At 45.7% G+C, this 25,526-nt stretch overlaps 3 protein-coding genes and 1 pseudogene across 3 annotated transcripts in view; all 4 read left to right on the top strand.

Moving 5' to 3' along the window:
• LOC137626905 (uncharacterized) overlaps window positions 1–378 on the top strand; it is a 5,424-nt gene extending 5,046 nt beyond the window's left edge. Inside the window, exon 2 of the mRNA XM_068357891.1 lies at window positions 1–378. This exon is cut by the window's left edge and continues 1,494 nt beyond it. Coding sequence (XP_068213992.1) covers window positions 1–378 — 378 coding nt within the window.
• Window positions 379–669: 291 nt separating this feature from the next.
• Window positions 670–1,404, top strand: LOC137626904 (uncharacterized). The gene has a single exon (XM_068357890.1). The coding sequence runs from the start codon at window positions 670–672 to the stop codon at window positions 1,402–1,404; it is 735 nt and encodes a 244-aa protein (XP_068213991.1).
• A 130-nt stretch (window positions 1,405–1,534) lies between these two features.
• LOC137626903 (uncharacterized) lies at window positions 1,535–3,880 on the top strand. The gene has a single exon (XM_068357888.1). The coding sequence runs from the start codon at window positions 1,535–1,537 to the stop codon at window positions 3,878–3,880; it is 2,346 nt and encodes a 781-aa protein (XP_068213989.1).
• Window positions 3,881–6,676: 2,796 nt separating this feature from the next.
• The window catches only part of LOC137626436 (DNA-directed RNA polymerase III subunit RPC5-like), a 153,536-nt pseudogene continuing 134,686 nt past the window's right edge, over window positions 6,677–25,526 (top strand).

Below are 25,526 nucleotides of genomic sequence, written 5' to 3'. Positions count from 1 at the left end.
GCTACTGTAAATATGATTTTGAATAGTTTTGATGGTATGGGTGATTCCAGGGATTATGAGATTGTTAACCCTGTAGTTTCTTTGGGAAATAGGAAAAAGAGAGTAACATTGATTGTTGTGAAGGATATGCCTGAACCGATAATAACTCCTGGCCTTTGTGACACGATGAGAGATCTTGATAAGATAGGTTATCATCTTGCAGATAGAGATATAAAATCAGATAGGATTGACAATATAAAAATACTTATAGGTGCAGATTTCCTGGGAAATTATTTATCAGGTATGAGACAAGTGAATAATGTAGATTTACTTGAATCTCCAGGTGGCTATTTAATTTATGGCCTCATTCCACATATTGGTACGGATCATATTCATTAAAATAGTGCCCTTGTTGCTAGAGTGAGTGTCGAGTTAGGAGAAAGTGCTCCATTGTTGGTTGATCCTCGGACAATAAGCTCTGCCGTGGTTGATGATACTCTTCCTGTGCATAAATTGTGGGATCTTGATGTAGTTGGAATCATTCCTTCACAAGTTTCGCCAAGTGATGTAGAAACTATTTCCAAATATGAAACTACTGTTTTGCATAGAAATGGAAGATACTGGGTGGAATTACTATTCAAGCATAATCATCCTTTTCTCCTAACTAATTATAATGTAGCATTAGGTCAAATGTATAATCAACTAAAAAGGTTCCAGCATCAACCAGATCATTTGAAATGTTATGATAACATAATCAAGGAACAATTAAAGTTGGGTTTTATTGAGGAGGTTGAAAATCCTGTAACAAGTCCCAACACCCACTATCTTTCACATCATGCAGTCAGAAAGAACTCCTCCACTACACCCCTTAGAGTGGTGTATAATTGTAGTGCAAAGCCGAGTAAATCCTCTGCATCATTGAATGATTGTCTCATGACCGATCTGTCATTAACGGAAAAATTATTTGATTTGTTAGTCAGGTTTAGAATGAATAAATTTGCCTGCATAGCAGATATTGAAAAGGCCTTTCTGCAGATTGGATTGCAACAGCATCACAGAGATTTTACTAGATTTTTGTGGTTAGAAGATCCATTTGACGAAAATAGTAGAGTAAAAACATATAGGTTTAGATCGGTTCTCTTTGGTGCTACTTGCAGCCCTTTTTTATTGCAGATGACCTTACAGTATCATTTTCAAAGATCACATTCACCCTATTCAGGTGTTCTATTATTTAGTTTTTATGTGGATAATTTTCAGCACAATGCTGATAATGAACAGCAGTTAGTGGAGTTATATGATGTGGCCAATGTTGAAATGAGTAAGGCTGGAATGAATCTGAGACAATGGAACACTAATTCAAAATTACTTAAGGATCATATAAGCCAGAGTTACAGAGGAGTCATTGGAATTTCCACTTGTGGATAAAATATTAGGTTTAAATTGGGAACTTTCAAGTGATTCATTATTTGTAAATCTGTGTAAATTTGAAACATTACAGTATGTTACGAAGAGACAATTACTGTCTCTTGTATCTTCTTGTTTTGACCCTTTGGGTATGTGTGTGCCTATTTTGATTAAAGGGAAGATATTAATTCAAGAAGCATGGAAAGAAAATATTGGTTGGGATGTAAAATTACCACCCTCATTTCTTGACAGATGGAATACTTTGGCTTGTGAATTATTAGAGCTCCCAACCTTCAAATTTCCTAGATGTATCTGTTGGATGGGAGACTCTTATAGACTTCATGTTTTTGTAGATGCCAGTACTACTGCCTATGGTGCAGTTTATCTCAGTAATAACAATCAATCTAATTTTGTAGCTAGCAAGGCCAGAGTAACCCTACTGAAAACTCGTACTATGCCTCAGTTAGAAATAACGGCATTACAGCTAGGTACTCAATTTGCATGCTGTATCAGAGACCTTTTTTATCATTTCTTTATTGAAGAAGTCATAATTTGGTCAGACTCAGAAGTTGCTCTCCAATGGCTTAAAAATAATAAATGTAAAATTACCTACGTTCAAAATAGAGTAGCTCAAATAAAGGAAATAGGATCCTCTTTCAAGTTTTTATATGTATCCACCAAAGAGAACCCTGCAGATCTCCTAACAAGGGGTATTAGTATTGCTCAGTTTCGTAAGTCTCGTCTATGGACCCATGGACCTTCATGGTTATCCTGTCCTAAAAAATGGCCTGAACAGAGATTTTTAGTAATGATTTGTGAAATTGTTTCAGAGATTGTTCCTGAAGTGCCTATTCCAGAACCTATTTTTGATTATAGTAACTACTCATCGCTTAGGAAGTTGTTGAATGTTACTAGAATTGTTTATGATTTCATTATGTGTGTTAAATCTGGTATTAGATTAGTCGATCCTCTTGTGTATTGGATCAGATATGTTCAAGATACACATTATCCCAGAATTTGTGCCTTCCTTAGGAAGGAATTGAACGGTCTTGAGCAGGATAAACTGCAATTTATTAAAGATATAGGTCTTTACTATGATGAGTCTACTGGTCTTATTCATAGTCGTTGTAGACTACATCATTCTAATTTAGACCAGAGTACCAAATTTCCTATCTTAATACTTCCCAAGAGTCATTTAGCTAATCTCTTAATTGATTTTGCTCATGAAAAATGTCTGCATGGTGGAGTTAAAGAAACTTTGTCCTATCTTCGCAGACAATATTGGATACCAAAGGTGATATCAACCATTAAGAAGTTCTTAAGACATTGTGTAAATTGTAAGAGAATTGAAGGTAGGAGATTTGATTACCCTGGTCCTCCTCCACTTCCAGCTGTAAGAGTTCAATTTACGCGGCCATTTTTTCATACTGGCATTGATTTTTCAGGTCCCATTACCATAACCAAAACTGAAGATGGTAAACCTCATAAATATTATATAGTACTTTTTACATGTACTGCATCAAGACTAGTTCATTTAGAGTTAGCATGTAACATGAGTGCATTAACGTTCATTAATATTTTTAGACGATTTTGTGCTATCTATTCTGCCCCTGTCACTGTGATTTCTGACAATGGTAGTAATTTCTTGGCCAGTGCCAAATTTTTTGATCAATTGTTGATGCAAAGAGATGTAAAGGAATATATGGCTGTTAATAATATACAATGGAGGTTCATTGCACCCCGTGCTCCTTGGCAGGGGGGATTCTATGAACGCCTCATTGGACTAACCAAGTCCTGTCTAAAAAAGGTGCTGTTCAAGAAAAGAGTTAATGCAGATGAATTAGAAACTGTGTTGAAGGAAATTGAGTGTAAATTGAATAATCGTCCCTTAACTTACATAGATGCAGAAACTCCCATCGAACCTCTTGCCCCAATTCATTTATGGTGTGGTAGGATCATAAATCCTATGCCATCAGTAGAGCTAGATAGTCAAGAAGATCCAAACTTTTTGGATCATAGTGAATTCAATAAACGTTACAGCCAAGTGTCTGTTATTCTTAACAACTTTGAAAATATGTGGAGAAATGAATACTTAACTGCATTACGTGAGAAACATTACGGTGGCTCACAAGCATGTCAGGATAAAGCTCCACTTGTAGGGGACGTAGTTATTGTTGAACGGCCAGGTCCGCAACATGAGTGGCCTTTAGGTCGTATTGTTAAATTGTATCCAGATAAAGAAAACATCATAAGAGTAGTGGATGTTCTGTACAATGGATCTATAAGTAAGCGTACCATAGACAAATTGGTTCCTTTGGAAATCCACTCACCACTTATAAACTCCACAATAGTGCAGGGTGAAGAATCACAACCTAACGTTAGTGGTGAAACCAAACAGATTCATGGAGATAGTGTGAGTGAAGTGCGTCCTTTAAGGAAAGCAGCTTTAAAAGCTGCCAAGCTCCGTCAATATCTTATTGATAATGATCAAATTTAAAGTTTTGAATTTATTTTGCTTGTTGGGAGTGTGTGTTGAATGTTCGACTCAACAGAATCAGTTCTTCTGTTAGTAGTCGTCTGATGACGTCACATGAAAGGTCTCCATTATTTTATTTCTTGTTCTTGATTTCCAGTATATTTAGTATTTGAAATATAGATTTATTTCATTATTGGAGTTTGTTATTATTGTAACAATATAAGGATGTTCTTATTTCATTAAAATTATCAAGTTTTCCTTGAAAACATGTTCTTTTGTTGGAAGTTGTGTTCGGACTTCGGAGTTCTGATTCGACTTCAACATTAATTGTATAGAGAATAACTGGTTATTGAAGATATTAATAATCCAGTTATTGTATCATTATATTGTTATTAATTATCTTTTCCATCTAGAAATGCCCCCCCCCCTGTTAACTACCTTACGTCCAAGTATTTATTTCATAATTGTATTAAACATACGAACATTGGCTTAAGGGTTAAGGTATGGCAGAAAATACGAACATTGGCTTAAGGGTTAAGGTATAGGAGAAAGCCCGACAAATTTGTCGTCTTATTACAAACATGCCCGAGAGAACATCTCGACTTATTTGGCACCTGTTGTCGCCGGGTTTTTAGCAGTGAATACACTCAGAGTTTATTATATTATCGTTAGGGGATAGATGAGTATATGTGAGGGGCATGTTTGATATAGTCATCTATTCCAGTTGATAGCAAGCATAGTGTCCTCATCTGAGGATAGTTACATACCTCTAGTTGTGATGGCTTACATGCTCTAGAGGCCATTTATTTATTTCACAGTGGTGTGTTTTACGCTATATGGTGCGGTATTGTTGCCGAGCATTCAATATCATGTATGACCGTTTGATCTTGTGTTAGGTTAAACTAACCCACATTCTATGTCTTAGTAATGCATAGTTCATGTTAGTAGTCTAATAGGTTAGACCTAGGAGTGTGGTTGTTAGACTAATACCCGTGCGACCATTATCGGCCCTAAGGGGGGCCACGGTAGGTTACCATCAATATTTTCATTTGCTGACCCATTGCAGTTCTTATATAAGACTAATATGTGAATTAAGTATATATTTATAGTATCAAGCTAATCAACCTTTCATTTTCAAAGTAACCTACAATTAATTCTCCATTTTATTACTCTGTTATGTATTGCTTTGATTTTCCCTTTGAGGACTGTAATGGGTGGGATTTCTTTCTATTTTGTCAATATGTAATATATGCCAAATTTATATAAGTTTGATTTGCATGATGCTTTGTGGTATGTCTTGTTGTTTCAGGAGCGATTACTTAACTGGGTTTTTTCCTGAAGGATAATTGCGGATATATTTACTCCCATTATGACATGTGAAAATTATTCGATTGATCTTCTCAGCATTGTGAGGTATGTGAAAGAGACACTGGTTGATTTGCCTCACCCCCTTTTACTAGTTGCCTAATGGAAATGTTATACTCCATCTTATCCGAGTAACATTAATTCTTTTTATTTTATTGTGTAGTTGAATTATCCAACTTTCCTCCACACCTACATCCCACATCTTTGCTAAATCCTCTAGCACACACAATCTTTGCTCATAGTCTTGGCTATACTCAGAAGCTAGGGAGGCTAGTTTCTGCCCAAGTAGAAGACCCTTCTCATATCTATCATTCACAGTCTGGTGACGTCTTTTGCGAGTGAAACTGATGCTTGGAGGTTCAGGAATACTGTCAGCTATGGGCTGGAATACCCGGTGACCTGTTTTGTAGTTCTTCATAGTCCAACGTTTAGCAACTAGTTCAGTGGCAAAAAGTTGAACTGACTGACTGGATCTGAGTGCAAATATGTGACGACATGGCAGGGACATAGATAGGTGGAATGTACACTGACAGGATGTGAATGTAATACTGATGACTCCCTCGGATGATTCGGCAGTAAAGATTCCAGCATCATCTTGGATGGTTACATGCTGTGCGAGTACTTATCCACATACTTGAAAGCATGCGGTGTTAGGTATTGCTGGTACTGCATTTCCTTTTAGATAAGAGCCTTTTCAAATTTGTAAGATAGAACTGTTCATCAACTAATTTTCGTTTTTTATACATTTGCTCAACAACTACTATTCAATATATTTGCTATTAACTTGTTAGATCATTTCTTGCTTAATACTTTTTTTATACATTTGCCTACAACATTGACAGGAACCTTTAAAACTATAAAATATTCATATTTGTTTGAGACCGGCAAAATAAGCTTCAAAGTAGGTTTGTCTATTTTACCGGGACCGGTTAAATAGCCTATTCGAAATTTGAAAGTAAAAAGTAAATGAAAATTATATTTGGTATGGAATATTTCAGCCACTAAATTCTTCAGTACCACATAAAAACGATGAAGAAAACATTTGGTTTTGATTTCGATCAGAATATTTGCTAGCATCATACTAGTACATTTCCACAGGACTTTTTAAGGATAATTAAAAAAAATAGAGGAAAATAAATAAAATCTAATGAATTTTTGAGCCATAAAAATAAAAATAAAATATATATTTTATTTTTATTTTTATGGCTCAAAAATACTCAGAAAATACGGCGAGCGAAAAAAATTAGTTTTTCCTTCCGCCGAGATATTTGTATAAAATCATAGGTTTCACAGGAAATAAAAGACAGGTAAATAGAAGATTAAGAAATTAAGTGAATAAAACTAAAACTATCAGTAATTTTAGTTACAAAATATAAAAGAATTTAAATGTTTTTAAAAAACAATTTGCGAAGTAAAAAAAAAAATTCAATCTGCTATGAATGTTTGCTGGTGTCGTACTCTTGGCGATATAAACAAACCAATGTGCCCGAAGAGACTGAACTGACGTGAAGCCTTATCTTGTGCTTCTGGATTCTTATTAATTTAGTAAATTGTGCTTAAATTATTTAAATATGAAAACTGACGACAGTGATCCGGTAGTGGCCGAGGTAAGTCTCAAGTGTGTGCTGAAACTTTAAAAGAAACTTCGTTTTCAGGTTCAGACTTAGCGTAACTCACCGCAAGTCGGGCTTAGACTTAGCGCAACTCAGGGCTTAGACTTGGCCAAATTTACCGTATGTCAGGCTTATATTTAGCCTAACTCAGCTTAGGTCAGGCTCAGACGTAGCCTAACACAATTTAATGCACTGCAGGTCATGGCCACGTAATCTAATTTATCTCGGGCCCGGCTAAGGCCAAATAAGAATAGCCATTATGGAGCCTTTGTAGAATGACGGACTGGACCTCTAAGGTATATAGAATACCATCTAACTTAACCTATAAGCCATTGTAATTAGTTTAGTTTAATGGTATAGGCAATATCTTTCTTATTATGTGTCAAATTGATATTTTTCTGGTGGAAATCATCCTTTATATTGGTCTAATATATCATTTGAATTACATTCACAATTTACATATGGATTATAGTGGTGTACATACGATTGCTGCCACCTGTACGTATGATGATGGCAGACAAAGAATACGCCAGCATAAGGGGCGTCGCATGGGACCGTTTGGCGAGTAGGTAAGGTCACGGCTTGTAGGTTAGGTTTCTGGGGGAGAGTTTAGGTTAGTTGGTGTCCATCTTTATGCATTCTGAAGGAGGAACTGGCCGTTGATATGCAAAGGCTCCGTATTATATTTACAATTTACATATCATTAACCTTTACCACGGCAATATTTTCAAAGTGCTGTCCAGTCCACGCACCAGTCATGGGTAGCTCCTGCTTAGTTTACCAAATTCACGATAGTTAAAGCCTCTGTCGTCTTAGATTATAAAGCATTCGTTTTTACCATTTATGCTGTCCCATCCACATACATGCTTACCTTCTAGTTAAGTTTGTAGTTGGTTGGGACACATCCTGTAAATTTGTAATCAAGGCTAGAAAATGGTTCCAGCATTATACAAAGGCTCCAATCCAGCTATTTTTCATTCTTTGCTTTGTTTTATTGTTGTGGTTTCAATATTTATGTTTGAAAACGCACATTTTAAAAGGGGAATAAACACAAGAACCCCAACTAACATAAGGTTCACCTAACTTAACCTAGTAGCTGAAGAACCCCCCACCTAACTTAAGGTTCAACTAACTTAACCTAGAAGCTGATTATTCCCCTTAGACTGCCATATTCTTAGCATATCCAAGGCAAAGTCTCAACCCTATGTTTGCATCCCAACTGGCTTCACTTCTGGTAAGGTAACATTAGTAAATAATAAGACTATTTTCGAATTATGTTTCAGACCAAAATGAACAACTTCCCCATAAATAAGATTGATTTGACAGGTTATAAGAAAGTTAACATTTTTCCCAACAAACCACATTCACCCCAACCTAGGATGCTATATTGTCTTACCTTATTAGTCAGAGTCTGATGTTCTCGGGTGACGGGTAGAAATATCACTGGAACGACCTGTAGTGTGGGAAGACCCAAATTACACTTACAAATGTTTTAGGTTTATTCTTACAAACTTTGGCGTGATAGTGCCAGTATTGTTGATCCGAACGTAAACTGCAAGGCTTACCATACTTAGTTTCTCTTGGAAGAACACCATGGTAACATTAAAATTGGAAAAAATTAATTACGTAAAATAAGGCTAAGTGTTGAACAACTCTCACAACTGTTGGATTTTACATTTGAAGGGAGCTGCCATAGTGCATTTTTTAACGTATTTCATGAAATCCCAATAAAAAAACTTTAATAGAATGTACAGTATGTCAAATATGATTGGGTAATTTGAGGTTAGGCTTAGTGATGAAGAAGTGAAGTAATAGAGTTAAATGGAGGACTAACATAACTGTAATTATGCTTGCTTAAGTAGATGGCGTTTAATGTACGACAGACAGGGATACAAAGGATCCTGCGGAAGGGTAAATACTCATTTTTTGTGTGTTTAAAGGGCCGGTCTGTTGTTCTGCAATTGCCCTTGTGGTTTGAAAATTTTTTATAATTATACTTGGAGGAAGTTAATTGTTTATTTATGGTAGTCGACCCAACCACTCCCAAGACCTACCAAGTTTCAACAAATTTGTACAATATCTATGAAATAGCGTGTACTGTATTTTAAGGCATTTCAAACGTCATTGATGGCGATAACTATCGTAAATCCATACAGTAGTTTATTAGTTATGGTAGTCAATTTATCCTTACTATTGGTTTGTTAGTTATTTTCATTAAGAACATTCAAAGCACCATAATATAAACCTTGTACCAGTAAGGATTATTGCATTAATTCACAATTTTACCAGAATAGGCCAGACTGACGCTACCTCTTAACTTGGGCTAGAGGCTTTGGAGCGTTTGAAGGAGGTTAAGTAAAACGTCCTAACTTCACTTCTTGCCTTCCTTTCTTTACCTTATCTTACCTAAACTACTAGAAAAATGTTTTATGTCTTTGCCCACACAATACATATTACTGTACTAACTTTTATTTTAACAGGCTTTGATATGAAATAGGAATCTGGTGAGGTTTTCCAAATTACTTGGTTAAATCTCACCTTGGCCAGTCCTTAAATCGTTACCGGTTCACCATAACTTGTAGACATAGTGTCCATACTATGCTGCAAACCAAGCCCACATCGTCCTTACTCATAAGGCAGTGAGCCCCCCAAATACTTTACAGTAATCCACTTAGGGTGCCGTGTGCATACTCATCAAAGATCTTGGAATTTAAACGGTGCGCGTGTAGAGTTATGCTGGCCGCTCTGCTGTACAGTAGGTTATATACTGTACTGTATCTAGTTTGCCTTAATTATATGGAAAGCAGCTTTACCCCCTTGCATCAAAAGCTCGGAGGCCTATTGAGATTGTACATTATGATATTGAATGAACATACATTGTTTTAACACTGCTTGCATGTAAGCAGATACACGTATTCATATCCTCTCCACGTTCTTCATGCCAAATAAATTCCTTATGTTTAAATTTGGTCACAAGCAAATTCACCCATGAAATATTTTTTTCAAATACAGTGGAACCTTGGTATACGAGCATGATCCGTTCCAGGAATAAGTTTGTAAAACAAAATGTACATAAATTGAAATAATTTTTCTCATAAGAAATCAAAGAAAAGCACAAGTTACTCATACTATAGTACAGTATGCTGTAAATCTTTTTTAAAGGTTTGTAATGTTATGTAAACAGGAAATTATAACCCCTAACGTAAAAAGCGAGTACAAATTGGTAATTAACATTAAAGAATAGAAATATCAGCAAATTAACTCGCACTTTAACTTTGAGGAGTGTCGTGGTTGGCATACGGGGGACGAGAGAGGAGGAGGAGCGGCTTTCTACTTGGAGGGAGAATCTCCCTCCCGGAGAACTGAAGGTAAAATATCGAAAGTTCTCTCTTGAACGAACGGCATTCACTATCACCAGCTGAATCACTTAATTTAGTTTTTGTTTTTGACACTTCGTTGCCTTTTTTCACCCTTAAGGTTAACTTAAGAAACGTACATGGCTGAGGACTATGAAGTGTTAAGTAGGAGAGGACGATGGGAGAAATATTGATTTAAAAGCTCAAGATGGAGATGACTGGCAAAATCTAACTGAGGCCCTGTGCGTCAATAGATATAGGAGATGATGATGATGATGATAAGGTTAACTTTTACCTGGAACAACTGCTTTTTTTTTTTTTTTTTTTTTTTTTTTTTATAAACTATATGGAAATCAGACGTTGCATTGTCCGTAAATAGGTTTGCCGTTTGCCCTGCCGAAGCCTTAACCGGGCGATGTTTCTAAAGATTTTGCTGGGTTTTCCACATTTTAGGAATTTCCCATATTTCACTTGAAGTGAGAGTTTTATCACTCTCTCACCTCTTCAGATGAAATGTCTTCCTACCTCTTGCTGCTGCTCCTAATGCAACTGAAATGGCTCCTAGGTTGTCAGCTGTTCGCTATGATCAGCCAGAAGATTGCTGATGTCCTTGTCCACCTTCAACCCCATTATCTTGCTCAAGGCTTTAATTTCATCATCGATTTCCTCCTCCTACATCAGTTCGAACCCCTCAAAATCATGTTCTGCAAAGCATTCAGGCCACAGTTTCTTCAAATGCAGAGTTGAGGGTTCTTTTGGTGACCCCTTCCTAGGCTTTATCAATCATTTTGAGGCATCTGACAATGTGGAAATGTTCTTTCCAAAGCTCTCTTAGGGTGAGCTTGGTCTATTGCATGACTTTCGGCGTAGCTGAAATGACGAGCCATTAGAATTTTAACGAGGGTTTACTACCCCATCGCTAGTTAGCGGGGGTAGGGGAGGGTAGCATGCTACCCCCCCTCACACAACTGTGCTTGAGCTCACTTTGCTCTCTCGGCTCGGATGGTAGACAGGCGTGTCCTCTCTCATCCTTGCCTCGCTCTTGTCAGCCATTAATGCTTTTTTGCTTTTACTTTTGACAGGTTTGAGTGTGAAGTTGGCCTCTGCGATTATGCGCACCTGTCCTGGATTACCCGACCGCCCCTGCGGAACATTTCGTGTCGGCGGTCGAGACAGACCCTCACACCCTTTGCCCTTACTGTAGAGGCCAACGGTGTGGTAGTGGTAATAAGTGTGGTGAGTGTAGGGAGTAGTCTACCTCCCAGTGGGAGAGGTTCTCTCGGCGACATAAGAAGAAGTCCAGGCGGGATATTTCTCCTTCAAAGTTTTCTTTGAAAGGAGAAAATCCCAAGGACTCTTCTTCTGTTGCCCAAACCTCCTCCAAAGCTCCCACTTGATCGGTCCCTTTCGAGAGACCATCGAGTGGTAGTGTAGACCGTGGTTCTGTTTCCCAAACTCGGGGTTCGAGAGATGGCGTTGCCTCCCCTAGCGAAGCAGCTCCACCACTCCCCCCGGGGGTGGATATATCATTAACTAATTTGTTTCATCTTTGGTCTTCCTTGGGGCTCGACGGTTCGCCCTCCAAGGAAGCTCTACTTGACATCATCTGATTGGGTGCCACTGTCAAGCAATCGCCGACTTTGGCAGAGGTTGATCCTCTGTCTATTGTCGACGTTGGGGTGTCAGAGGTATCCAATGCGGTATCTCCTAATACCCTTGCCTCTTCACATCCTGCAGTAGCTGAAGGCTTAGTTTCTCCCGTTCCTGCTCAACCTACGAGGGAGAAACTAAGTCCAACAGTCTCTCCTGCCGGTGATTCTCTCCCTTGGGGGAGTTCACTTACAGAGACTCCTCTTCGGAGGACTGCAGAAGGTCAGCTTGCTGATCCTACGGCCCCCAGAGGGCGCATCCGTCGCAAGGCTCGCCTTCCTCTTCGCCGGAGAGGCCTTCCTTCACCTTATAAAGCGGTGAGGAGGTGCCTCTTCAGTTCATCATCGTCGTTGCGGTCCGCCGCAGAGGAGCCTCGTCAGCTTTCCTGGGGTTCTTCAGCTCCTAGGTTAAGTTAGTTGAACCTTATGTTAGTTGGGGTTCTTGTGTTTATTCCCCTTTTAAAATGTGCGTTTTCAAACATAAATATTGAAACCACAACAATAAAACAAAGCAAAGACAGAAAAATAGCTGGATTGGAGCCTTTGTATAATGCTGGAACCATTTTCTAGCCTTGATTGCAAATTTACAGGATGTGTCCCAACCAACTACCAACTTAACTTTTTGGTAAGAATGTGTGTGGATGGGACACCATAAATGGTAAAAACGAATGCTTTGTAATCTAAGACGACCGCGGCTTTAACTATCGTGAATTTGGTAAACTAAGCAGGAGCTACCCATGACTAGTGCGTGGACTGGACAGTACTTTGAAAATATTGCCATGGTAGGTTAATGATATGTAAATTGTAAATATAATACGGAGCCTTTGCATATCAGCGGATTGTTCATGATCCCCTGCGGTGGAAGGTTATCCTTTCGAAGGGCACGCCGACCTTCCACCCGACAGACCTGCTGACCTGCCGTCGCTGTTCCTGGCATCTGATGCGCCAACGAATCCTGACTATCATGTTAGTCAGGCACCGATCCCTATTACGGGGCAACAAGGGCGTACGCGCCATCGCGCGCATACGTCCCTTTCGCGCCATGATGGTCATGCACGCCAACGGTCTCCTGTGCGCAAGGCTTTGCCTGAGATAGCGTGCCAGCGCTTTCCTGCGCGCCAGTAACCACCTGCGCGTCAGCGCTCTCCCGCATGCCAGCGCCCACGTACATCCATCTCTCCTGCGCGCCCACTATCTTCGGATTTGAGAGCTGTAGGGAAGTCAAGGACTTTGTTTACACACCACCGCTCGCCAACGCGTCGCCTGCAGTCTCCAGCGTGCCATCCCTTGCCAGCGCGCAATCGCCCGCGTTCACCTGCTCGCGCCCACGAGGATATGCGCGCACCCACGCCCATCCTCTCCATCAGTTATGTGCCGCCATCCTGATGCACACCTGCAAGATGAACGCCCACGCACACAGGTTCCGACTGCGCGCCCGCCCGCAAGGGATATCTCCCCTGCGCGCGCGTGCCCTACGACATCTTCTTGGACGCGCGAACTCTCGTACCCATGGGTCCAACATCCTGATCCTGCGCGCCCACGCGAGCGCACAATCAGCCTCCTGCGCACACTCCTGTGTCTCCAGCGCGTGCTTCTATACGCCTGCGCGCACGCACGCGCATCAGCAGTCCCCCGCGCGCGACCTTGGGTATTCCCCATAGCGCGAGCGCCAATACCCTCCCGCGCGCGAGGCTGCAAGACAACGCACGGCAAGGTCGCCATCGCCACATTCCCCTCCCCGCAAGCGCAGAACAGCGCGCTCGGTGGTGGAGGGGAAGCTTCCAGAAAGGTCTAGGAACACTTCTTCTTTTCAGGCGAACCCCCCTATGGAACTCTTCCCAGGGACACTCCCTCCAGAGGGAGGGTCTGACAGCGCAGTTGTCAGCTAACAGCCATGGTTCGGGGCACTAATCAGAGCGGTTATACAGGCTTTCAAGCCTGTTCTCTCTGAATTGGGCCACAAATCCTTGGCTGTGTCTACCCCTCTGAAGAGGAGTTCTGGACGCGGTGACTTCTCCACGAACTCGTAAGCCCTCGAGGCAGGTTCCCGAGTAGGGGTGGAGAAGAACTTGCCTCCGTCTTTGTTAGAGTCCTGCATCCATCCCAGGAAGGAGTCGAAGGACTCGAAGACAGTGCCAAAATCCTCGACGAGACTTAGGACGGAGCCAGCTAGTCACTAGGAGAACGTCCGCGATTCTGCCCAAGAAGAGCCTTTGGGGACAGGAGACTTCGCTGCAAGTCTGACATCCGGAGGAGAACTACAAGAGTCAGAACATGCATTTTGGCAGGTTCTGACTCTTATGAGGACTCTCAATGGGTTTGCCTACCCAGAGATTCCCCCTCGAGAGGGCAAAGACACGGTCTTGGGCCGAGTATTTGGAACTCAAAAACCTTCTAAGGCCAGTGCGGCTCTGCCCTTGTCTCAGGGGGTTAAGAGTACCAGGGACAAGATCGCAGTCCAGCTCTCTGAGTTAGCCTCCTCCAACCGCTCCAGTGCTGGCAACAAACTTCTCCCACCTCCTCGCGTACAGCAGAGGAGGTACTTCGAGATCTTGGAGGAGCCTTGTTTAGCTCTTCCTCTTCACCATTCTTTGGAAGAGCTTACCAGGGGAGTCCCTCTTGAGAGTCTCTCCAACCGGCAGGTCTCATTCTCGGCAACTGAGATCCTTAACCAGGAGAAGGTTGCGAAGTGTGCTATGCAAGCCACTTGGTGGCTGGATATCTGGTTAGGGACCTTAGGTATCTAAGGATTTGTCCAAAGAACGTACCAGGAAAGCTATGGAGACGTTCCTCCTCTCAGGCACTCGCACGATCGAGTTTCTGGCCCAAGTCTCGAACTTGTGGGCGAACACCATCCTGAAACGTCAGGATGCGGTGGCTGAGAGGTTCCATCAGAAGGTCCCTAGAACTGAGATAAACAGGCTCAGGCATTCTTCCTTGGAAGGAACGAATCTGTTTGAGCCTAAAGATGTGGAACATGCTGCTGAGAGGTGGAGGAAGTCCCACCAAGACTCTCTCCTACATAGGGCTTTGACATCCAAGCCCTATAAGCCTCCAGCACCCCAGCAGTCCTGTCCTACCAAGACCACGAAACCGACAACGGCAGCGAAGACAGTGGTGTCTAAGCCCTTTCCTGTCAAGGACAGGAGAGGCAAAAAGTCCTCCAGGGGAGGTAAAAATCCTAGAGGGAGCAGCCGAGGCCGCAAACGCTAGGATTGGCAGTCCCTCTGCACGTCCACCAGTGGGGGGATGCCTACAAAGTTGCGCATACAGGTGGCAGCAACTCGGGGCCGATTCCTGGACGATTTCCGTAATCAGTCAGGGATATCGCGTCCCGTTCACTACATCTCTACCTCCCCTGACGACGAATCCAGTATCATTGAGCTCCCTTGCCATGGGATCAGCAAAGGGGCAAGCCCTTCGGGCAGAAGTCCAGACCCTGTTGAAGAAGGGCGCTCTCCAAGAGGTCCTCGACGGGTCCCAAGGCTTCTTCAGTCGACTCTTTCTTGTAAAGAAGGCGTCTGGAGGCTGGAGACCAGTCATCGATCTCTCTGCTCTGAACAAGTTTGTCGAACAAACTCCGTTCTGCCTGGAGACCGCAGACACGGTCAGACTAGCAGTGAGACCGCAAGACTTCATGTGTACACTGGATCTGAAGGACGCGTACTTCCAGATCCCAGTCCATCCGTCTTCAAGGAAGTACCTAAGATTCAGCCTAGACAACAATTAGTACCAGTTCAAGGTGCTGTGTTTCGGTCTCTCCACAGCACCACGGGTTTTCACCAGAGTGTTCACCCTAATATCTTCGTGGGCACACAGGATCGGCATCCATCTCCTCCATTATCTGGACGACTGGCTGATCCTAGCAGACTTGGTGTCATCCCTTCTTCAACACCGAGACAAACTAATGGGACTTTGCCAGGATCTGGGGATCATGGTAAATCTCGAGAAGTCCTCTCTGCTTCCCACTCAAAAGACTGGTATACCTAGGCATGATTATAGACACCAATCTCCACAAAGCCTTCCCATCAGACGACAAGATAGCAAGGCTGAGGAAGGCTGCAAGCCCTTTTCTCAGACGAGAAGAACTTCCAGCCCAATCGTGGTTACTTCTCCTCGGTCACCTCTCATCTTTGGCTCGTCTAGTAACCAACGGTCGCCTCAGGATGAGATCCCTCCAGTGGCGACTCAAGTCCCGGTGGAATCAGGGCTACAATTCCTCGGACGTCCTAATCCCTATGGGACCTGCGGAACAGACGGACCTCCAGTGGTGGGTGACAGACGAGAACCTATGAAGAGGAGTGGATCTTCTCGTCCTCCCCCGGATTTGATGCTGTTTTCAGACGCCTCAAAGAAAGGGTGGGGGGCCCACGTACTGCACCACACGACCTCAGGCCTGTGGTCAGAATCAGAAAAGTGCCTCCATATAAATCTTCTAGAGATGAAGGCCATCTTTTTTGTCCCTTCAACAGTTCCAACAATACCTGGCGGGTCACTCTGTGGTGGTGATGAGCAACAACACCACAGTAGTGGCTTACATCAACAAACAAAGCAGCTATCCCCTCTTGCAGTAGAGAGACTGAGATGGACCGAAGTCCACTCAATTCCACTATCGGCACGTTTTATTCCTGGCAAGAGGAATGTGCTCGCCGACAATCTGAGCAGAGCTTCTCAGATAGTGCATCTAGTAGCCAACAAAGTCCTGACTTTGTGGGGTTCCCCAACGTTGGATCTGTTCGCTACAGCTCTGAACTTCAAGCTTACGCTGTACTGCTCCCCAGTCCCGGATCCCAAGGCGCTCTGGCAAGATGCCTTCCAACAATGGTGGGACAACATCGATGTTTACGCCTTTCCCCCGTTCTGTCTGATGAGGAGGGTGCTCAACAAGACCAGAATATCGGTCAATGATCCTCATAGCTCCGCTATGGCATCACGCGGAATAGTTTCCGGACCTTCTGCAACTCCTAACGGAACTACCAAGAGAACTCCCTCCACGACACGATCTACTAGACAGCCAAATCTTCCACAAAGCGATCAGGATGTCTGGACATCTGCGAAAGTCATCCTCAGGGGTCTACCAGGCAAAGTGGAAAGTCTTTTGTGGTTGGTGTCGTGGAAGGGGTATCTCTCCACTCGATGCCACTATTCCAACAATAGCAGAGTTCCTCATGTATTTGCGGGAAGAAATGCGCCCTTCAGTCTCGGCGGTGAAAGGCTATCGCTCAGCCTTAAGTCTAGCCTTCAGGGTCATAGGAATGGACACTTTTTCTTCGCTGGAACTTTCCCTGCTCATACAAAGTTATGAACTTACCTGCCCTCAGTTGGAAGTGAGACCTCCTCCATGGAACGTGGTTCGAGTTCTCAGGTCTCTTAAGAGACCTCCCTATGAACCATTACGCCAGGCTTCAGACCGCCACCTGACTTGGAAGACGGTGTTCCTACTAGCTTTGGCTTCGGCCAAGTGTGTTAGTGAACTTCATGGTCTCTCTTGTATGACATTGCCCATTCAAGGGGATGGGGGGAGGTAATGTTCAGATTCGTCCCTGAGTTTATTGCTAAGACTCAGAATCCGAGAGTAGCGGATCCTCGGTCTAACCCCTTCCACATTTCGAGTCTCCGTTCTGTAACAGATGACCCAGACCATCTCCTACTATGCCCAGTAAGGAGTTTGAGACTCTATCTCAAAAGAACGGCTGCAGTCCGTCCTCAGGTGCCAGCGTTATTTGTTAGCACAGGGAGGACTAAGAGGAGGGTCACCAAGAACACCATCTCGGCATGGATTCGCAGGGTGATTCATCTGTCCCTGAATCCAGACCGTCCTCCGTCACGTCGTCCTAGAGCACATGATGTCAGGGGCGTAGCTACATCTCTGGCCTTCAAAAAGAATTTCTCAGTGACGCAGGTTCTTCAAGCTCGGGTGTGGTAGCGTCTGACGACCTTCACAGCCCACTACCTGCAAGTCGTGACCCACAGGAGGCTCGATACGTTCTCTATCGACCCTGTGGTGGCTGCACAGGGAGGACTAAGAGGAGGGTCACCAAGAACACCATCTCGGCATGGATTCGCAGGGTGATTCATATGTCCTTGAATCCAGACCCTCCTCCGTCACGTCGCCCTAGAGCACATGATGTCGGGCGTAGCTACGTCTCTGACCCTCAAAAAGAATTTCTCAGTGACGCAGGTTCTTCAAGCTGGGGTGTGGTAGCGTCAGACGACCTTCACAGCCCACTACCTGCAAGTTGTGACCCACAGGAGGCTCGATACGTTCTCTATCGACCCTGTGGTGGCTGCACAACAGCTGGTTTAAAACCTCAAGCTCCTTATTGGACAAGTAGAAGGTTGAGGGCATTGTTACCCGGTTTCAGTCTGCAGGAATGAAAAGGTATGTCTGGCCCTTATTCTTTTCTTCATCTTCCCGTCTCTTGGGGAAAGTAGCATCCTGGGTTCTCTGCATAGCTGACCTCAAACCACTGCGGTTAAACCATGTTTCCTTGTGTTCCTAGTATTAAGCTAATACTGTCACGTCCCCATACCCTGACGAGGTGGTATTGGGAGAGTCCTAGCCTAAAGTTTCCATCTAAAGAACCTCAGGTCAACTTCCTAGGACGAGTCACACTTCATTATACCTTCAGACACTGCTTGCGTAGGCCGCAGTCCTTGCGTAGCAAGGTTCTAGCGAGGTGCAGGGACTCCTTATTTGTTCCGTAACCGACATACAAACCACGCTATTTACATAGGGTATTATTTTCGGCGTAGCTGAAATGGCGAGCCATTAGATTTTTAACGAGGGTTAACTACCCTGCGCTAGTTAGCAGGGGTAGGGGAAGGGTAGCTAGCTACCCTTCCCCCCCTCACACATTGGTGAACTGATTCACTTCGCTTATGGCTCGGACGATGAACTAATGTCTCTGTTTCCGTCCTCGCATGGCAGCCATTTATTGTTTTGTCTTTACTTAATTACTTACTTTCTTTACTCATATATATGTAAACATATTTTTATGTTTATGTATATATTTGAGTATAGAAATCAGTAAGTTTCCTTTTCAGTGTTCGTGCTGTGTGCGTGTGTATACGATATCACAGTGTGGCCGCCGGCAGTCAGGCCACTACGATGTATTTTCATGGGCCGCGATCTCTTCCTTGGTCCTTCGGTCGCTTCCTTCCACGGGCACTGTGGGGAGTCGTCATCGCTGTTCTCCGCTACTCCTCTTTCCTACGGGGAAGGTGGGGTTCAGCGTAGGATCGCGAGAGTACAGTTTGACTATGGTCTCTCTCTCTCTCTCTCTAGAGGTCCTTCACCTTTTACTACGTTTTCTACGATAGCTCCTCCTTTCGGGTGGAGTTGCTACGCAGTACTTTTTATCTCAATTATTTTTTTTATTATGAAAGCTAATTATATTTGTTAACTTTTCAGCTTTTTAGAACGTTTCCCTTCGGGGTGTTTCGTTCTTACTTTTAGTGAACATTCCTTTATGAATTGCATTTTTATAACTGTTATAATTCAGTTTTGGTTACAGTTCTTGCCCTTCCCCCTTCCTGTGAGTGTAGGTGGGGTTGGGGCTCTTGCCTGTTATGTAATTCTTGTTTGTTCCGTAACCGAAATACAAACCACGCTATTTACACAGGGTTTACCTTTTAGTGCAGCTGAAATGGCGAGCCATTAGAATTTAACGAGGGTGTATTACCCCCGCGCTAGTTAGCGGGGGGCTAGGGGAGTGGTAGCTAGCTACCCCTCCCCCCCTCACACACTGATGAATGCTCACTTTCACTTTTGGCTCGGACTGTGACAGACGTCTCTGTCTTGGTCCTCTCTTGGCAGCCATTGTTTGTTTTGTCTTTACTTAATCGCTTACTTTTCATTTACTCAATATATATGTAAACATGTTTTCATGTTTGTATACATTTTTGAGTATAGAAATCAGTAAGTTTCCTTTTCAGATTTGTGTGTGTAGTGTACTTATCTACGTGGTGTCCTCGGCAGTTGGCCGCCACGGCGTTATGGGTGGCGATCGAGTTTGACTAATGTCTTTCTCTCTCTCTCTCTTGAGGTCGTTCACCCTTTTACTACGTGTTACTACGCCCTTGTAGCTTCCTTTCCGTGTGGGGGGGTTGCTACGCCGTACGTTTGTTTCAATTAGTTTATGAATCTAATTGTATTTGTTGATTTTTCAGCTTTGTAGAACGATTCCTTTCGGGGTTTTCGTTCTTTCTTTAGTGTTCATTCATTTTTAACTTACATAATTACATAGTTACATAATTATAATTGTTATAATTCTGTTTTGGTTACAGCTCTCCTTCCGTGAGTGTAAGTGGTTGTGAGGGCACGTGCCTGTTGTGTAATTCTTGTTTCCTTTCCCTCGGGATTCCTCTTCGGAGCCTTCCCGGGTGAATGAATGTGTACTAATGTTTTGTTTTATTTTTTTTTTTACAGTTACCGATCTAGTTCGTTTCTGTAATATGGCAACGGTGTGAGCTGTCTTGTTGAGTCCTGGGGATTCGGCTGTTGCTGCCTACCCCCTTGTGTCTTTGTCAGGGGCGTGTCTCCTACTGGAAGTACTCCCGTGACGACGGACAGCTCTCCAGTTCATTTTAGAACTCTCAGGAGGCTTGCCTCCTTGGGCAGGTAACTTTCCTCCCGAGGGAAGTTTTTCCTGTCCAGGCTTGAGTTTTTCCCCTTATGGAGGGTTCTCCTCTTGCCTTTTTTTCGTGCGACTATGCTCTTGGTGCTGAGCGGTCACACCTGCAGTTTCGCTCAAGGGGCTGGGCAACTGCAGGAGCTCCTCTTCGGAGGATTGCTCCTTTTAGGTCACTGCTGACCAGTCTCTTCTACGAAGTGTTTCTTTTTCGTTCGCGAGAGAGTACACTCATAGAGACTCCTCTTCAGAGGTTTCTTCTGTTGCTGTTGGCCTCCCTCGCCGTAAGGCCCACCGTCCGCCTCGTCGTAAGGGCCTCTCATCTCCCTATAAGGGTGCTTGAGGCGCCTTTTTGAATCTCCGTTTGCAGCCTACAACTCCTTTTTCTCGATCTTCCGCCTTGGTGCAAATGGACAGCAGTCTGATCTCGTCTTCCGACGGGCAACGGTCTTCCCGACGTACAACGGTCTTCCCGACTTACAGCGGTCTTCCGACGGACATCAGTCTCCCGGCGGACAACGATCCCTTCGGGGCAAAGGGTTGCCTCCCACGGGGGTTCTTCCCTTGCGTGTCAGGGTTTCCCTGCGCGCCCTTCTGCTGTGTTCTCTCCTGCTCCTGCTCAGTGTTAACGCACAGGCGCTTTTCTGCTCATCAGTGCTCTCCTGTTCGTCAGCGCTTTCATGATGATCATCCCTGCTTTTCCTGTTGGTTCCTGTTACGCGCCCTGTGCGCCCACGTTCGCCCTCGCGATCTAGAACTTCGGTTCAGGTCGGGGTCAAGGACTCTTCTTCTATACGCAGGCTTCCACGCGTAGCCTTCTGCTTGTCAGCGATCATCAGCTCGTCAGCGATCATCAGCTCGTCAGCGATCATCAGCTCGCCAGCGATCACCTATCTCTCGGCGATCTCCGGATCGCCCGCGTGTGTTACAGCCGGCACGCCAACGTTCTCCAACTCTTCTGAAGGAACATGGTTCGCCAGCTACTAGCTCACCTGCGCATGCTGATCGCCATCGGGCGACCCTCAACTGCGGATGCTGATCGCCATCGGGCGACCCTCAACTGCGGATGCTGATCGCCATCGGGCGACCCTCAACTGCGGATGCTGATCGCCATCGGGCGACCCTCAACTGCGGATGCTGATCGCCATCGGGCGACCCTCAACTGCGGATGCTGATCGCCATCGGGCGACCCTCAACTGCGGATGCTGATCGCCATCGGGCGACCCTCAACTGCGGAGGCTGATCGCCATCGGGCGACCCTCAACTGCGGAGGCTGATCGCCATCGGGCGACCCTCAACTGCGGAGGCTGATCGCCATCGGGCGACCCTCAACTGCGGAGGCTGATCGCCATCGGGCGACCCTCAACTGCGGAGGCTGATCGCCATCGCGCAACCGCCCACCTGCGCATGCTGATCACCATCGCGCGATCGCCCTCCTGCACATGCTGCTCGCGATCGCTTACCTTCGCATATTGCTCAACGCACGATCGCTCACCTGCGCATGCTGCTCGACCATCGCGTCGGCATAACACAACGCGCCATCGCCAACCTGCGCGTTAGAGCTCACCAGCTCACCACCGATCCCTTGTTGATCCATATCGCCAGCGGTCTTCCTCGCCCACGCGGCAGCGCGTTTCCTCGCCATCGCGCTAACGCTTGCGTTCGCCGCCTCGGACTCGCGCTAACGCTTGCGTTCGCCGCCTCGGACTCGCGCTCATCCACCTGCCCACCCTCACGACCGCTCGCCTGCGCGCCCGCGCGACCGCTCGCCCGCGCGCCCACGTGCCCGCACGTCTACGCTCATGCGCGTCTGCGCCCCATGCTCTCCAATGTTCGCCCACGCGCGAACCAACGGTTTTCCATCACGCGGACGGATGGTGTTCCGTCGCGCGAACCTACAGTGTTTCTTCGCACAAACGTCGGCTTATTTCTTGCAGTATCCATTGCTCGTCTATGGTTTATCGCTCGCCGGCCACCAGCTCTCGCCCTTCCTACCACGCTCGCCCTCCTTCTGCGCTTCTTCGCTCACCTTCGTTTGCGTTACCGCGCATGGGCGCTTCCACGTTCGCCCACGCGAAAATCTTTGAATTACCGTCGCGCGAGCTCCAGGGCGATTGCAACCACGATTCCCAATGGGGTTTTCGCAGCATGGCCAGCCTGGCGAGTTCTTCTGGAGCGTATTTCCAGAACACGGCCTCACCCTGTAAACGCAGAGCATAGCACTTGCAAGAATAGGAGAAACTTAAGGGAGATCTGAGCAACACTCCTCTCTCCTGAACCTGGTTAGCCCTTCCCCGTCATTCCCTGGAAGGATTTTTGGCGGGGTGGCTTTCCGTTCGAGATTTCTCCATCGGACGAGGGGTGACTGCTTACCCCTTCCTCTGGGAGCTTACCAGGTTCTTTCCCTCCTCGGTTACGGCCCGAGGTTTGGTTCAAGGAAGCTACAGGAAGAGCATGGGTACTTTCCTCCTCTCGAGCTCAGGCACCTTGGCCTTTCGTCGTTAAGTATCTAACTTGCGGACAAGCTCGATGTTGTACCATCTGGACGCGCTGACTGAGGGCTTCCTTCGGGTGTCTCATCTGTGGAGGTCGACGACCTCAGACACCCTTCCATCCTTGAGAAGAGATTGTTTGTGCCCAAGGACAGAGACTTAGACAGCGGCTGTGCGGAGGAAATCGACTTCCGTTTTCACTCCTCCAAGGCGCTTTCTTCCAGACTCTGCAGGGCTCCAGCACCCTTTTCTTTCAATCACGTCGGCCTAAGTTATCGGCTACAACTGGGACAAGGTGTCCAATTGCAGTTTCCTCCTGTCAGGAACAGATGGCACGGGAGACTCCCCCGGGGGGGGCATAGTCCTAAAAGGAGTTCACGAACTCTAGGATTGCAGGTTTTTCTCTGGGAGGATGCTTAAGGTTACTCATCCGAATGACAGCTTCCCGATGCCCATTCCCGCACAATCTCTGTGATCAGCCAAGGATATCGCGCCTGCCGTCTCTGTCAGCGAATTCAGTGTCTCTGAACCTCTATGCCATAGCGTCAGCAGAGTTGCCCGGTTGGGCAGAATGATCCATACCTTAGGCGAAGGTCTTCCTTAGGATCATCGACGGCTTCACCCCCGGCCTCCTCAGTCGATCCTTTCTTGTAAGAAAGGATCTGAGAGGGGATGTCCTTAGTCGACCTCTCAGCCCTGATCAAGTTTGTCGAACAAACTTCGGCCAGCGTAGACCAGCAGAATCGATCAGACTGGTAACGAGGCGACAGGACTCCTTAAACCCTGGATCGGAAGGACGGGTACTTTCAGTTTCCATTCCATCCATCTTCCAGGGTGCTCTTCGAATTCAGCCTAGACTGCAAGTATTCCTGCTTATGATGCAGTGTGGCTATCCCGCCGTGGCATAGCAGGTTTGTTTCCTCGGAGAACTCTCCCTGCCTTCCTCTTGGCCTGCTCAGGTGCAGGCTTCCGCCTCCTCTGCTGTTTGGAGGGCTGGTCAACTCCGGTAGGCTCGGGTTCGACCTTCTTCAGCGCCAGGACAAGCTTCCGGATGCTTACCATGAGTGTGGGCTCATGGTATTTTGCTTGGAGCCTTCTCTTCCTCTGCCTCAACATCTGGAGTATCTGGCCATGATATTGAGTCAACGGCCTTACCACATTGGAAACCCCGCTTCTCGTCCGTCCAGCGAGGTTAAGCAGCGTTGGTACTTGGATGGGTGACCACCTGGGGACGCCAGATTCTGTTACCACATCCTCCGAGCCTTCCTTTCGGTTGACTGTGGCAAGACTGAGGAGAGTCGCAGTACCTGTTCTCAGCCAAGCAGAGCTTTCAGCCCTACCTTGGAACGTTTCCTAGTTCTCCTTTCCTCATTGACCCGTCTATAGTCCGAACGGTCGCCTCAGGATAAGTTCCATGTGGGGCGATCCAAGTTCCGGACTTCCTGGCCCCTATGGGACCAGCGGAACTATTAGACCTGCAATGGGTGTTGACCTATGGAGCCTCTTGATGGTAGTGGATATTTTCGTCCTTTCCCCACATTCTTGATGCTGTTCTCGGACTCGTCAAAGGAAAGGGGGGGGGGGGCTTGTTCCGGTCCAGGCCTATGGTCAAGACCTGAAGGATACCTCTCCATCATTCAGGCAGGCTTAGGGGCCTTAGTCTGGCCCCTCTACAGATCCTACAGCTCCTGCCGAGTCGCCCCGTGCGCGTCGACTTCATGATTCTGGCGTATTCTAACCTGCAGGGGATGCATTTTCACACCTTCACATCTTGCAGTAGAGATACCGGGATGATTGAAATTCTCTCAATACCACCATCGGCTCTCTCATTCCAGGCAGGGGAATGTTCTCTGACTATCCGAGCAGAGCCTCGTAGAGAGAGTGTACCTGGGGGTCTTTGACCTTGGGTAACCAGCAAGTACTGGTCTGGGGGACCTGATCGCGACAGCTTGGAACCTCAAGCTTCCGCTTTTCTTCCCCCCAGTCTCAGACCCCGAAACTCTGGCAAGATGCATTCCGGTGATGGTGGGACAACTTCGACGCCTCCGTCTTCCCTCCCTTTTGTCTGTAGACAATGGGTCTCAACAAGACCAGGTTGTCTGTCAACCTTTCAATCGGAGAGCTCCACTGGGACTATGCGCAGAACGGTTTCTGGACCCTCTGCTTCCCCTGACGGAACTCCCGGGAGAGCTTCTCCCACGGCGCAGACTACTCGAGCAACCACACTGCGACATCTCTCCCGAACCGGGGCGTCGCTTCGGCTTCATGCCTGGAGACACTACGCCTTCTCCTCAAGAAGAGACAACCCGCTACAGTCGCGGTACGGAGGTCGCGTCATCTGCGATAGTCATCCACAGGGGTCTCCCAGGCAAAGTGAAGAGTCTAAGGTGGTTGGTGCCGTGGGAGATATACCTCTTCCCTTGAGGCCTCTTCTCCAGCAATAACGGTCTTATTGCCTTTCGGCGGGAGGAAACTCCTTTCCGCTCTCGGCAATGAAGCCTGTCGCTCAGCCTTTCCCTGACCTTCAGGCTTAAAGGAATAACTTTTTCCTGCCCGCTG

This window comes from Palaemon carinicauda, chromosome 34 (genome assembly GCF_036898095.1).
Source record: "Palaemon carinicauda isolate YSFRI2023 chromosome 34, ASM3689809v2, whole genome shotgun sequence".
Lineage (NCBI taxonomy): Eukaryota > Metazoa > Arthropoda > Malacostraca > Decapoda > Palaemonidae > Palaemon > Palaemon carinicauda.
This window is presented reverse-complemented; position numbering and strand designations above follow the sequence as displayed.

What these genes read in the sequence shown, in the direction of transcription:
- LOC137626904 (XM_068357890.1), top strand. Translation starts at nt 670, where the DNA reads ATGTATAATCAACTAAAAAGGTTCCAGCATCAACCAGATCATTTGAAA.
- LOC137626903 (XM_068357888.1), top strand. Translation starts at nt 1,535, where the DNA reads ATGTGTGTGCCTATTTTGATTAAAGGGAAGATATTAATTCAAGAAGCA.